Source organism: Idiotropiscis lumnitzeri, chromosome 10 (assembly GCF_059441095.1).
Source record: "Idiotropiscis lumnitzeri isolate Australia: NSW breed Sydney's pygmy pipehorse chromosome 10, RoL_Ilum_1.0, whole genome shotgun sequence".
In the NCBI taxonomy this organism is placed as follows: Eukaryota; Metazoa; Chordata; class Actinopteri; order Syngnathiformes; family Syngnathidae; genus Idiotropiscis; species Idiotropiscis lumnitzeri.
Genome location: NC_142400.1, coordinates 1833216 through 1846889, shown reverse-complemented (window position 1 = coordinate 1846889; position 13674 = coordinate 1833216). Strand labels below are relative to the sequence as shown.

Here is a 13674-nt window from a genome sequence, read left to right as displayed (position 1 = left end):
CAAGGTTTTTTTTAATTAATAGTAATATATGTATGTTTTATTTTATAGAACATACGTGTCGCTTTTATTACATATTAAATACGCTTAGAAAATAACATTGACAACTCAGAATTAAAATATTAAGAAAAACATACCAATCGTCATCAATATGCGTCGACGCACGTAAAATACGTAACCTGGGTGGTCTGTTTGTGTTTGTCTCGGCAACCAAACCTAAAAAAAAGCGTCGAAAATGGACAAAAAAGCGGCGGTTGATAACGTGGAATTGCGCCTTCGGGCTCTGGAGACTCGCATATATGGAGATATGAGGAATACAAACTCAAAACCGTTAAAGGTTAGTTTTCAGGTTTACATTTATTCCTAGGTGTGGTCGAGCTTAGAAGCTAACTAGCAGCTAATCTAGCAAAGCTATCGAGAGCCGAGCAATTTCCCTTTTGACCAACATTTACATGAATCAATGTACAGTAATCCATTCGTGTAACGTATCTATGTTTGTTTGCTGTGTTATTTAGTTTTACCTTATTTAATGTCACGGTAGCAATATTTTTAGCATACCTGTCAAGTTATATTTTGGCTTTAAATTATTTTAGGGGGGTTAAAAAAGGCGTTTAGTGCATCGATGTCGATTTAATTTAGTGTGAAAGTACAGATCGTGTGTGCAGAGATAAACGTTTATTCACTTGTCAAACGAAAGGAGAGTCTGCACATCTGTAGCTTAAGGCAGTATTGGTATCATATGATCTAACGTCATCAAACCCCGTTACAGTAACTCCTTTTTCTGTGCTTGGGGATTTCTTATCTAATGTTAATATCCAGATTAGCATTTAAAAACAAAAGACTTGCATTTATATTCATTCCACGTCAATTTGTAGAACCAGATGAGCTGTTTTTTTCCCCTTACTGCAAACAATAACGCAATGAATATCTTCGGATTTGCAGTGTGCAGAGTCCTTAGCACGTATTCAGGCTGTCCTGACCAACACGGCCAACAAGAGGGAGCGAGTCAAGATCCTGCACAAGAAGAGTGAGTCACACAGCCGCCATTAAAAAAAAAACAACAAAAAAACGTTAAGAACACAATTCTTAGGCTTCCTCTTTTCTAATGACTCATTTATTGTATTGATGCAGTTGAGGACCTGATGAAGTACTTGGACCCCCAGTTCACCGACCACATGGCTGTGCCCGACACCATGAAGCTGGAGTTCATCCTCGCCGGTCAGAAACGTAACGATGCAGATGCCAAAATATGACAACTTGGAATGTTTTAACCGAGTTTCACGTTGGCATGATTGTACCGACAGAGGAGGACTTCCTGCTTTCCCAGGCTGCTTTGCTGGAGCAGGCCAGCAACCTGCAGCCGCTGCTGGAGAGCACCCACATCCGAGGTAACCTCATTTGGTTGTCATGTGATTTGTCAGAATATGAATTTGACAGTGAGCTTCTCTTTAACGAGGGGGGATGAAACTCTGCGATGTACTGATCATAAACCAAACTTTTTTTCAATGTATTTTAGGAGTGAAACAAGTGCCCAAATCATTTGAGTACACTCTTAAAAAAATGCTCGAGGCATTGGACACCCCATTATTATGTGTACACTGTTGGGGAAAATAATATAATTCTTTTTTTAATGTGCAATTTTTTCCCCCACTCAGTCAATGCAGTTGAATTAAAGTTTGGGTTTTTGGTGGTTATGGAGGGCAGTGTAGCAGTGAAACCATGTCCTTATGTTTTTTTTATGTTTGCGTCCAGATGTTCCTGAGCACACCACCAAGCTCCAACGTCTCTCCCAGATTCACATCAAACAGCAGGTAAAAGATGCCGGCCACTTTGCGCATGGCGTTGCTCGTTCCGTTCGGTTGGTTTGTTTGGGTTTGGCCTTCCGAGACCTCAGTGTCGGCTCTCTTTCAGGACCAGACAGATGCTCAGTCGCTGGAAGTCAAGAAGCTTTTTGAGGAGTATAACAAAATGGTACTCATACCATGTTTTGCAGAAACATAATAGAGGAGTAATCCAGTAGAAAAGAAAAAAAAAATCATCTCACATAGTAACTGAATCAGATTGGCTTTACAAATACATTCCTTGACAAATCTTCCACACGACAATACAGTAGTGTAAAAACAAAAGACAATTTCTTTGAACGGTGTCTCTGCGTTGTCAGATGTTCCTGCTGTCCAAGCAGTTCACCCAGTGGGACGAGAGCCTGAGGAAGCTGGAGGAGGCCAAAGGCATCCGGACTGTGGAGTAACTGTGGAGTAACTCCTATTCGTGGTAATGAAGATGACGACCAGGAGGAGAATGATGATTGAGTGTGACGCCAACTTGAATTTGTGTCACTTTTTTCATAAAGAAGTCCAAAGCCATTTTGGAATTGTGGAGTTGCTAGGCTGGGGGGAAAAAGAAACGAAAGCAGAAGTCACATGACTCTTCATCGGCCATCTGGAGTATTTTACAGACAGTTAGTCACTCTGCTCTAATTTATTTGTAGACATGCTACTCTTGTCGTAAATGGTTAGATTTACTCGCATTCCAACTCGTCTCCTGCAAGTTGAGTCATAAGACTTTGAGCGCCTGACCTGCACTAAATGTATTTTTTTTTCCCCCTTTCCGTTTTGACTGCTGACATGATAGCAATGCCTCTGTGTTTGTTTCAAAATGTCAAAACGTGACTGTGGTTAAACTAATAAAAATGTTTTTATTGGACTTTGTGATGGATGACTTCTCAATTTCACTGACCTTGTAATATGAGCTTCCGTGATCAAGATAGACACCTCTAATGATAAAATGGTGCGCTTACAGCGTGCTTGTGATGCTGAGGACATTGAGATGTTTATCTGGGGGTGGCGTGGCTCAGTGGTAGAGTGGTCCTTTCCCAAACTAGATGTTGAAGTCTCCTTGAGCAAGCTGCCAAGCCCCACAGTTGCTCCCGAAGCTGTGCCATCTATAGGAAGACGTGACATCAGTGTGAAGCGGTCTTAATAGGTGGAAAAGAGCATTTATAAAATAGCTGAGTTGGAAACGCGTGACTATCATTATCTTTAATTTTATTTAGTCCCTTGATAAATGAGTCACTTGTTTTAATTTGCAAACTACATGCAGTACACTACTGATACTTTTTTTTGAATGTCAGGCCTTATGGTGGTACCTGGAGTGATACGTTTGAGTAAAAAATGAAAAGAGATGAAATAAATAGTGAACCCCGCATACTCGCTATTTGTCACCCGTGGACTCACCCATTCATGTTTTGTTTTTTACGCACTCATTATTTCAAATGTGTATTTTTAATTACTTTTGAATTTATGTCGTAAAAGAAAAAGTAATTTCTTTATTAGAAAAATAAATAAATAAATGAAATGTAAAAACAATGTGAGCCAAGCACACTGCTTCTCCGGAAGCAGCTCCGCATTGCCGCTAGTGACGTCACCAGCAGCCAAGCGAGAGTCAACCGAACTTCACACGAGGATTCCTCTCGGCGACCGCGGCGGGCCATGGACCGGACTGCCGTCGTCAAAGTCGGCGCCGCGGCCAGCGCGAGCGTGTGCGCCCTGTTCGGTGGCGTGGTTCTGGCCCAGTACATCGTGGCCAAGAAGAAGCGAGCGGGCAAGAAGACGAGAATCATCGAAATGGTGAGTTTTGGAGCGACATTACAGCGGCATTCAGTAAGCGACAAGCTCGCGGCTGGCAGACGCGGGAAGAAGCAGGAAGTGGCCATTACTCGGCTTCAAAATAAAAACTTGTGTCATCTTCCACAGCGGTCCCAGCCGAAAGACCCCGTTGTTCATATGAAATTTTGATATTTTAAATATATTGAAAAGTGAACGCAACTTTATGAATTAAATCCAATATGCTATCTTATACATAAGAGTCTTCAATTTATTTTTGAAGGCGGCGGGATGCGGTGTCGTTTCCTTAACAACATTGACTTTAATGTTGTTTGACGCACGCGCGGATGACCCCCAAAGCCACCCCCCAACAACAGCAAGAGCAGCTGTTTTAGAGGTCACTGGTTGCTAGCCTTTTGCTCCAAACAACCAGAGAATAAGATTTTTTTTCTTTTGTGGGATGCAACGAGTCTCCAGTTGTCACTCTTGCCGCCGGTAGTTACTGCTTCAATTGTCGGACATGCATGCTAGGAAAGCCTCCCTAGCAGTAAACCGACTCGGCAGCAATGAGTGGATGTGGCGTCTGGGGGTTCCGTTCATCAAAATAAATCTCATCAGTACTACTTGCGCATTTTAAAAAGATGTGAGATGCTGAAAGCTGTTTGTAGTATATTTAGCCTCCTTTGTAAAATATTCCAGACAGATATCACATCAACTCATGACATTATTTGTGAAGACTTTGTCATGAACAATTATAGTTTTAGAACAGCTAATTGAAACAAATTATACAATACAATACAACATTATTTATTTAGCGCATTTTACAAGCTGTGGGCCTCAAGTGGCCCCAGCGCCGCACTTTGGATATCACTGCTTTATAATCTTGCTGTAGCTGATGTATAAGTTATCCGGGCTAACGTGACCATATTTGATGTTCGTGTAAGTAGTTCGCTTGTCGCCACAGGCCTTCCATCCTATATGATTCATGTAAGAGGTATTCAGCACCGCCCTGACACTTATAAGTCGAGCTTTGGAGCGCATTCCAGTCATCGGCGAATCAGGGTCCCTCCGACTGGCCTCAGCGCTCGCTCGCCTGCTTGGGAACAAAGGCAACAAAATAGACGCAGGGTAGACAAAAGACACAAATTGTGGCGGTGATCATGTGGTTTGCAGCCTGTTTTGGTGTCTCAAGAACAAAACAAAAACATGAACAAATTACTTCAGTCAATGCTCAAAAATATTTTTGTCTTTTTGGGTTGTACCAGCAGCTCATTTTTTGATGGGACAGACTGAGAGAAAAGAGAAAAAAAAAGTGTATATTTCAAGTTATATGAGGGGGGAAAGTAATATATTAACTTGTAATGAAGGTAATAGCAGGGGGAAAAAAGTCAACATTTTATAAATCTAAAATCATTTTTTTGTTCTTGAAAAAGGAAATGAAAACCGAAACGTAACGAGGCAAGATTTCGTGGTGAAAATAAGGTTGTCCTTTTTTGGGCAAAAGTCCTGATATCAGGGTGGGGGGTGTCTTTATTTATTTATTCATTTATTGATATCCCCACCTTTGCATTTGTTTTGTAAATAAATTAGGTGGCTTTGTGATGTTTAAAAAAAAAAATTAAAAATTCCACTACCGTAATTACTCTTAGTACCAGCCGGAGCTGTTGCTTGCACAAATTTACCCTGAGGATGTTTGTCAAGTGGAATATTCCTCGCTCTGAGCTTGCCCTTCTTGACACCCCCACCCGCTTCCTATCAGTAGCCGCAGATGGTGGTCACCGTGGCAACCGAAGGGGCTTCCCCACGGTGCAACGTTCAAGGCCTTTGCACTGGTGCTATATAGTAGCACAGTCTGCTTGCGTTTCACCACGTTTTCGTGAAGACATCATTGTTGTGAGGAAGATAATTCGCTCATTCATTCGGAGCTGGACAGGGATTTCTATTTATTAGATAGTAGTCGGAACCAAAATGGAGTGGTTACGGTCTTAAAAAGAATTGAACCGTTTTTGCATCAGAATTTCATGCTTTAATTCAATCGGCCTCATGTTGTGTGCACCTTGGCCACCAGAGGGCAGTGTAACACACGCATTCCCCATCCATTCCTTATCTGAGCCGAGTTTCCTCAGTCACCAAGTTGAAGTTATAGATATTTTTTTTTCGCAGAAGAAAAATGAATGTAAAAATCACACTGTATTATTGTATTGTATTTTTGATTTTGAGAAAAAAAAAGCTATTATATTACGCCCCGCATAGTTGTGGTTATTGGCGGAAACTCTTATTTGTGTTTATTTTTTTTAACCTAATCCTTGCTTCTTTTTTTTCATGGTAGTTACAAGGCAGCGGCAAAATCCATATATAGTTGATGGCCATTATTCTTTATATTAATTTTGGTTTGTTTCCCAAGAAATATGGGGATGGCTCACCCCAAAAAAACAAACAAAAAAAATCATAAAAACAGCAACAACAACAAAAAACTTTTAAAAATATTTGATAAATTACTGAAAATGAATGCGGCGGCAGATGAATTGCGGGTGCTGAATCGCGAGTTTGCAAATGTCATTTGTCTTGAAATGTTATCGTGTGTTTTCTGAAATTTTTTTACTTATTCCTTGCTAATGACCCAAGTACACCTTGGCACCTCCACGTGACTCCCGACCATATTCCCAAATTCTTTGAAATGACAACAAGACAGCTTCCCAAATGCCCTTTTGTGCTTCTTTTACTGACTTTTTACGAGCGCCACAAAACTTGACGTCAGCGCTATATTTTCCGCTCCCGGGTTTGTGGGTCAGACGTGCTCCAAACGGGAGCGCGTGAATGGCCGCTCACATGCGCGTTGGCGCAATAACGTTTATGTTCATGTTGAACTCGTTGCCTTCTGTAACTTCCACTCGCAGATAACCCAGAATGATTTCCAGATGTTTTTGTTTGACTCTTTAAGGGAAAGCATAAGAGTATGCGGCGTGTTTATTGCAAGCAGCTGTGGAAGCCGAAATTGTGTCTGATGCAATATGGTTTGTGTATGTTGCTTTGGTGTAACTGGAGAGCTTTGACCTACTTAATCGTTTCACGGATGGGACTCGCTCGACTTATGTGAAACATTCCTCTCGGGTTTCGCTCGCATCCTTGTCCTGCGAGCGAGGTCGTTGGACGCTTCCTCAGCTGAACTTGACCCAGACACGTTAGCGTGCCGTTGCTGTTTGTCATGCTAAACAGCAGCAGCTGCAGTAGTCGTCTTGTTTGTGTACGTTAGAGCCATTAAAATCACCAGTAGTTCCAGACCCATCTGCGATATAGAGACTACATGCTGTTAAAATTTAATTTAAAATATAAAACTCCGTACAGTGACGTTGATGATGAAGAAAATATTGTACTTCATAATGGTAATATCTTGCGTTATATAATCATTTTGTAACAAGGCGCGTTGGATCATTTCAAGGCCGAGGCAACTCACACTTAATTAAAGCGCTCTGAATTTGATGCATGAGAACCTGCTCAACCTGACATATACGTTTGGCAAACGCAACGCGTGTGTGTGTGTCTGCTTGTGTAATGAATTTGTACTCGTTTTTGTCGGTGAGGACAAGCGCTTGAGAAAATTGATGGACTTTGTAAAAAATGTCTAGAAAATCTAAATAACATGTATGCGTTTATGTTGTGCGAATGTGCATGTTTTTTCTCAGTGTGTGTGTGTGCGTGCGTGCGTGGGGGTGTGGCGTGTGTATACTTCTTGTATGTATGTCCGTACTGTATGGAGGCCAATGCATACTTGTTCACCCTCACTGTGCAAAATCAGTTTCTTGTTCCTGTCAAGTCGATGCATCAGCACAAAATGTGTGTGTGTGGGGGTGTGCGTGGGGGCGTGTGTGTGTGTGTTTGTGTCTACAATGCTGTCTACATGTCTACATACAAAATGACCCTTAACACCCGTTGGCCTTTCATGCCTATGCAAGTTATTTATCACTTGTGCGTGTGTGTGTGAGAGTGTGTGTTTCAATTGTGTGTGTTCAGCAGATGCTCTCATTGACTGTAAAGTCAAAGGTAACATGACAACCTCCTCCGCCGGCTTCATTTCTCATCTATTTTTACTCCCCCGAGTGTGTTTTTTGTGCGCGCGCGCGTGTGTGTTGACATGGATCAGCTGTGAAGTGCGTGCGCGAGGGGGAGGGGTCTCACGCTGTACACGCCCCGCCTTCTACGACTATATAAATGCTCGTCAGCCGCATATTCTTTTCTTTCACTCTTGTTTTCCGCAGACTACACAGCCCCGGTGAGTAAGTGTGTATGCGTGTGCGTCATCTGTCGCCCTTGAGTGTTTTCGTACTTGACACATACGGACTCCGTAACGTGTTATCTTATTACCTTGATAAACGCACACTTGAAAATGTTTGTTTTTAATGCAGTTGTGACTGGCTAGCAACAACACTGCCCCAAAATCGAGTTCAGATGCTAATTTAATGCATAAAAAAAAAAAATTCAAATTATGCTCTCTTTGATGAAAATGGCAGATTGTCCCAAGTATGCGCTCAGGACGTCCTTGAAGCCTGAAATACTTCTCAAAAGCAAAACATGTCCTCCAACATACCTCTTCATCGTCCTCGTCCTCGTTTTGTTGACAACATTGGAGAAGTGTGCAATGACTTTGAAACGTGTCCTGTCATCTCCGGTCATGTCGCCTTCCGTCTTGCTTTCAGATGCCTCAGTTTGAGAAGAAGACGGTGCACATGAGGGACCCCGAGAGGGTGGAGCAGATCATCTGCGGCCTCATCAAGGGTGGAGCCTCCAAACTTCAGGTGGGTGCAACACTGACACCCGCTGGTGGCGACGTGTGAGTGCAGCATGAGACATTCACAGCCATATTTGAGACACGAGTAACCCCAAATAGTGACGATCTACAAATCCACAACAACCCCCCCCCCCAACAGCACGAAATATGCGGCTATCAATGTGTGTACCCCATTTTTTTCTTTTCTCCCACAGGTCATCACAGACTTTGACATGACACTAAGCAAGTTCGCCATCAACGGCAAACGCTGTCCGTCGTGCCACAGTGAGTCCGCATCTCGACACGACTCACAAATCCCATCTTGAGGTGTGTCGTCTGAACGCGCCCTTTTTTGCTTCCAGACATCATCGACAACTGCGGCCTGGTGACGGAGGAGTGTCGCCAGAAGCTCCTGCAGCTCAAGAACAAGTACTACCCCATCGAGATCGACCCGCACCTCACCATGGAAGAGAAGTACCCCTTCATGGTGGAATGGTGAGATACTGAGGGCGTCTTGTGTGACCCTGGGGAATGTGCTTTTTTTTTCCGGCCATACTACAATAAAGCGTAATTGCACCTCCACTCCACTAGTTGGCAGTGGCGCTCTCCTTGCCCATTGTGCGCAGCGAGTATTAACTTGACTGTGTTGGTTTGTTTTGCAACGGAAATGCCATTATTTATGTGTAATGTGTCCTTACATCATCGTGTACATGCATGTTCAGGTATTTCAAGTCTCACACACTTTTGGTGGAGCAGAGACTAGAGAAGGACAAACTGCCTCAAGTGGTGCGAGAGTCTGACGCCGCACTCAGGTACCCACCGAAAAAATGAAACCATAAATAATGAAAATGAATTTCAATTAAAAATCAAAATGTTTTTGACGTATTCTGCCAGGGAAGGCTTCGAGCAGTTCTTTGACCGCCTTCACCAGCACGACGTCCCCGTCTTCATCTTCTCTGCTGGCCTGGGCGACGTTCTGGAGGAGATCATCCGCCAGGCGGGCGTCTACCACCCCAACGTCAAGGTGGTGTCCAACTTCATGGACTTTGACGACAACGTGAGTTCATGAAAATCAACACTTGCACCTTGAAAAAGCCTCTCACGCAGAATTATTTCAGTACGTTTCATTTCAGTACTCCCATTTAGTACAGGCGATATATTACAGATCCACTGACAGACCATATGAAAAACGTTTTTTAAAATAAATGATTGCTTTTCAGGCTCATTTGCTAGCCCGATTGAGGTTTGCTGTAACGGACGTAAAACAAAAGTGAATTACACGTTAGTTAAAAAGAAATAGTCTGTTAGCGTAATGCCAGCGCTGGGCACTTGACCCTTTTTTGTTGGTCAGTCCCCCCGCCCTCCGGCCGCTATCTTGGTACCGGCCTTCTTCATAAAAATTGTCGGCCCCTCGGCCTGCGGCATTAAACTCAAAGATGGAAAAAAAAGACGTCTCGTATTTTGTCCTCCTTCACATGTGGTCGTTGTTGCAGGGCATCCTGCGGGGCTTCAAAGGCGAGCTGATCCACGTGTACAACAAGCACGACGGCGCCCTGCGCAACACCGACTACTTCAAGCAACTGAAGGAGAACTGCAACATCATCCTGATGGGAGACTCGCTGGGCGACCTCAGCATGGCCGACGGCGTGCCCAACGTGGAGAACATCCTCAAGGTCGGCTTCCTCAACGACAAGGTACAAGTTGCTTCTTTGTGGCACAAAAGATTGGATTTCGGTCTTGCCTTTACTTGGCCATCTCCGTTTGCCTTCGGTCCTTTCGGACACATCGTCATCGTATCGTTGATATAATATTGTGAGCATTAAAGATAAAAAGACTCGCTCAGAACTTTTCAATTGGTGCCGTGACCCGGATGATCATGATTCAATATCATTTCCAGGTGGAGGAGCGTCTGGACAAATATTTGGACTCTTATGACATCGTCCTGGTGAAGGACGAGACGCTGGAAGTGCCCAACGCCATCCTCCAGAAGGTTCTATAACTTCCTCCTCGGACCACCACCGCTGGACACCCGCTTTCGCCTCCACGTCTGCTTCAACACCTTCATGCATTTGCGATTGGACACTTTTAAATGGGCAGCACTCTTCAATTTCTTTTTTTTTTTTGTTTGTTTGTTTTTGGGGCACACTCACCCGCCATCTTGTGGACACCATCGTCACACTGCAGGACAGAAACCGCCACAAATTTGCGGTTCAGCATTTGCAAATTCACTTATTAGTGTTTTTTTTTTTAATAACTCTTCTGTTATTCGGTGACACCTCTGCTCTTTGGTGTTTTTTATTCCAAGCCATAATCAATCAGTCATGACGGGATCGTCAGTATTCACAGTCGGGTCCCTATCCCCCCCGTGAAAAACGGGAGTTCGCTGTACAGCATTTATCGTGCATTCCAACAGTTGAGTTGTCAACCTTAGCTTGAGAATCTGCAATACAGTAGCGGGACGGGACGTGAGCGATGAACCGCAATATAGAAGCTTTCTTTTTTCCGTATGGTTGTCTTTGTGTAACATAGAACACGGACGTACATGGAACGAACCAGGGAGAAGATAGCGGACCTTTGAAAATGATTTTCATGGAAATGAAAATGGTTGTCCCTGATTCACTTTGGGAGGATGTGAAATGAGGAAATGCACTTTAATTTAGGTGTGAATATCCATCGGAATTTATCGAAATATGATGTATAAAACCACAAAAAAAGCCATGTTTACTTTCATTCAGCCTTTTTAAAGCCCACTCTGCTTAGAAGAAGAAGCACTTTATTCTACATCTTCTAGTTTGCTCGAAAGAGCGGCAGAAATCCACGCTATGCTTGATAAAAAAGAAAAAAAAAAAACACCAAAGTTCAATGTGAGCATTTTACGTCGTAAAAGAAACACTCCGGAAATGTCAGTGGCTTCCACAGCAATCCCCGCCCCCCCCCCCTTTTTTTTTTCTTATTCGACATCTTTAATGTGTTTGAAATGTGCTGCTATCACCTGCATGTTGCCTTTTCTCAACAAAGAAACACAAGGAAACAAATCTATTTCCATATCATTGAAACAGGGAATAACGTCATTCTGTATATGTGGACCTTGTGTGCAAATGGTTCCAAAAGTAGATTTGTGTGTTGTATTTTTATACGCAGATAGTTTTTGTTTTCTTTTTTTCTGTGATGGTGTGAATTGGAAATGAAATACAACATTGTATTGAAAAGACGTTTGACTCATCAGCTGGATCTTTAAAAGCGCCTGCAATTCACTAAATGGCCTATAGGTGGCAGAAAACTGCGAAACTGCAAATCACCTCATGTTGTCTGACTTCGACGTGGCAGGGATAGTTGGAAGTCTCCAAAAAGAAAAGACATCTGCAACGTATCTTGTGGCTCGTTGGTCTAGGGGTATGATTCTCGCTTAGGGTGCGAGAGGTCCCGGGTTCAAATCCCGGACGAGCCCAATTTTTGATTTTGTTTTGTAAATTTTAGCGCACATTCACATATTTCACATTAATCTCCATTTGTCTCACCATTACACTTAGCATTTTTTTTTAAAGCTGTAAGGCCACACAGCATTGCATCTAGTGCATTTAGGGTTATTTATTGTTTTACGAGTATCCTCAGATCGTAATTTGCTTCACTCAATCACTTACAATCTATCACGAGTAAGCTCTGCTCTTAAAACCGTCAAAGACTCAATTTCCCTTGATGCATCTGTCGATCGCGCATGCGTAAACTGGCCTCTAGCCCCGCTGAGCTGCAAATAGAACTACTAGTGAGACTGTTTTATTTAATTAATTATTTATTTAAGTCCTTTTCTTTACTAATATATCATTCGGTTTAATGTAGAATTGTGAAAAAGAGGAAGAAATCGTTCCTAAATTCATGTAACATGGTCCTAATTTACCTCGCATGTCACTGAGAGATTTCATACGAAAGAACCACACTTCCCATGTGACATTTCTCGTTCGCGCATGCGCACAAGTGCCACGCTCGCCCCAGTTTGAGCGTCAGTGCCATGACAACAAGACGATGGCTTCAAGAGGGTAAATGTGATTTTGGCCAAAGCTAGGAGTAATAAACCCACGGGGTCGTTAGACGCGTCGGTGAGGAAAAGGTAAGACACTCATTTCACCCGCTGGACGCTAAGTTGCTTGCGTGTCTAGCTAATTAGCCGACCAAGCTAAAGTGAATGCGTTAGCCGTGAGCTAATTCATTTGTGCACGCGCCTTGATGAGTGAGCGCGTGAGCCTCAAAACTTAGTTAACGTGACTTCTTTTAGTGGTCAAACGCGGACGGTTAAACATAAAATGTGTTTAAATACGTCTGGTCACGAGGCAAGACTGTTTGCTTACACTTCACAATTTGAGCAAAATATAAATTGTGTAATGCCCATAGAAAACCTGTTGATCATTGTTTTGTTTTATTTTTGTTCGTTTAAGGTATTGTCATTTAAGCATTGCTCAAATTTGGAGCGTGGTAAAGGTGTTTCTTCATTCAACGCGTTTTGATGTATTGGAACATTATTTCAAAGGGTATTAATTTGTAAAATGAGTGTCACGTTTAATTTGCCACTTGGCTGGATTAGCTGCCTTGTTCCACCTGTTCAGTTAACACTAATGCTACATTCGCGGAACTCGGAATTTTCCTATTTATGACGAAAGGCGCACAAGAACGCCCCTTTGGAGGTCTAAGTTGCGAAACCGGGGGAAAAAAAACGTACCCCGACTTAACTGATCGGCTTTAATTTCATGTCATTCAACATTAGACACAGGCCTTGAATGTCAAATCAGAATTGACATAATAAAAAGCCTATATTTATTTTTCTTTATTATTACATTAATTTAATTATTTAACATTACTTTACATAACGCAACGTGATTTACGTGAAGGCATGAAGTTATTTGGTAAAATGAATGTAATGCTTTGAAGAAATTCCTTTATTGATATAAATTATGAGGACCGGTTGCTGAAAGTCAAAATGTGTTATGATGAACCAGAAGAACAAACAATTTATGGGAATTGTTGTTTACGTTCGCCTCGGTCGCTTTGAGGTCGGAACTGGAACAATCCGAGTTTCGAATTAGTCCGATTTCCCACCTTCCGCGAATGTTGCATAAAACTGGAGCAAAGCTCCTTGTGATGGTCACATGACTAGTCATGCTGCTCCCCGATTGGCTGCCGCTGTCAATTTGGCAGGAAGTGGACACTTTTTGAGTGACACTTATTTGACACTAGTTTGACTTATTTGTGATGATTAATCTGCCAGAATACTAATTACATAGCGACTTTCAAGAGCAGATCCATATTATTCTTTGAGTC

At 42.5% G+C, this 13674-nt stretch overlaps 3 protein-coding genes and 1 non-coding gene across 7 annotated transcripts in view; all 4 read left to right on the top strand.

Annotated features, from left to right (window-relative positions):
- The first annotated feature begins 147 nt into the window (after positions 1-147).
- dctn3 (dynactin 3 (p22)) lies at positions 148-2245 on the top strand. The gene is made up of 7 exons (XM_088306795.1): positions 148-334; positions 940-1024; positions 1129-1215; positions 1302-1385; positions 1750-1808; positions 1909-1968; positions 2159-2245. Exons 1-7 carry the CDS (start codon positions 233-235, stop codon positions 2243-2245), a joined length of 564 nt encoding a protein of 187 aa, XP_088162921.1. The 5' UTR covers positions 148-232.
- A 1152-nt stretch (positions 2246-3397) lies between these two features.
- On the top strand, positions 3398-11576 carry nt5c3a (5'-nucleotidase, cytosolic IIIA). 2 transcript variants are annotated; one of them, XM_088307715.1, is made up of 8 exons: positions 3398-3623; positions 8294-8392; positions 8580-8649; positions 8727-8859; positions 9087-9176; positions 9259-9421; positions 9858-10058; positions 10262-11576. In XM_088307715.1, exons 1-8 carry the CDS (start codon positions 3486-3488, stop codon positions 10361-10363), a joined length of 996 nt encoding a protein of 331 aa, XP_088163841.1. In that variant the 5' UTR covers positions 3398-3485; the 3' UTR covers positions 10364-11576. The 2 variants fall into 2 exon arrangements, with proteins under 2 accessions (XP_088163841.1, XP_088163842.1); XM_088307716.1 differs by lacking the exon at positions 3398-3623 and adding an exon at positions 7812-7869.
- Positions 11577-11740: 164 nt separating this feature from the next.
- On the top strand, positions 11741-11812 carry trnap-agg (transfer RNA proline (anticodon AGG)). Its single transcript has one exon. It is a non-coding gene; the product is annotated as a tRNA-Pro (tRNA).
- A 526-nt stretch (positions 11813-12338) lies between these two features.
- Positions 12339-13674, top strand: part of bbs9 (Bardet-Biedl syndrome 9) — a 69809-nt gene continuing 68473 nt past the window's right edge. For all 3 annotated transcript variants that reach the window (XM_088307537.1, XM_088307536.1, XM_088307539.1), the window contains exon 1: positions 12339-12469. The gene's annotated coding sequence lies outside the window, so the exon portion shown is untranslated. The remainder of the gene's footprint in view (positions 12470-13674) is intronic.

Excerpts from the sequence above, each read along its gene's own strand:
- nt5c3a (XM_088307715.1), top strand. The coding sequence starts at position 3,486 with ATGGACCGGACTGCCGTCGTCAAAGTCGGCGCCGCGGCCAGCGCGAGC. Across the intron at positions 3,624-8,293 it reads AGACGAGAATCATCGAAATG|ATGCCTCAGTTTGAGAAGAA; the intron begins GTGAGTTTTGGA and ends TCTTGCTTTCAG. Across the intron at positions 10,059-10,261 it reads TCGGCTTCCTCAACGACAAG|GTGGAGGAGCGTCTGGACAA; the intron begins GTACAAGTTGCT and ends TATCATTTCCAG.
- dctn3 (XM_088306795.1), top strand. The coding sequence starts at position 233 with ATGGACAAAAAAGCGGCGGTTGATAACGTGGAATTGCGCCTTCGGGCT. Across the intron at positions 335-939 it reads CAAACTCAAAACCGTTAAAG|TGTGCAGAGTCCTTAGCACG; the intron begins GTTAGTTTTCAG and ends TCGGATTTGCAG. Across the intron at positions 1,386-1,749 it reads GGAGAGCACCCACATCCGAG|ATGTTCCTGAGCACACCACC; the intron begins GTAACCTCATTT and ends GTTTGCGTCCAG.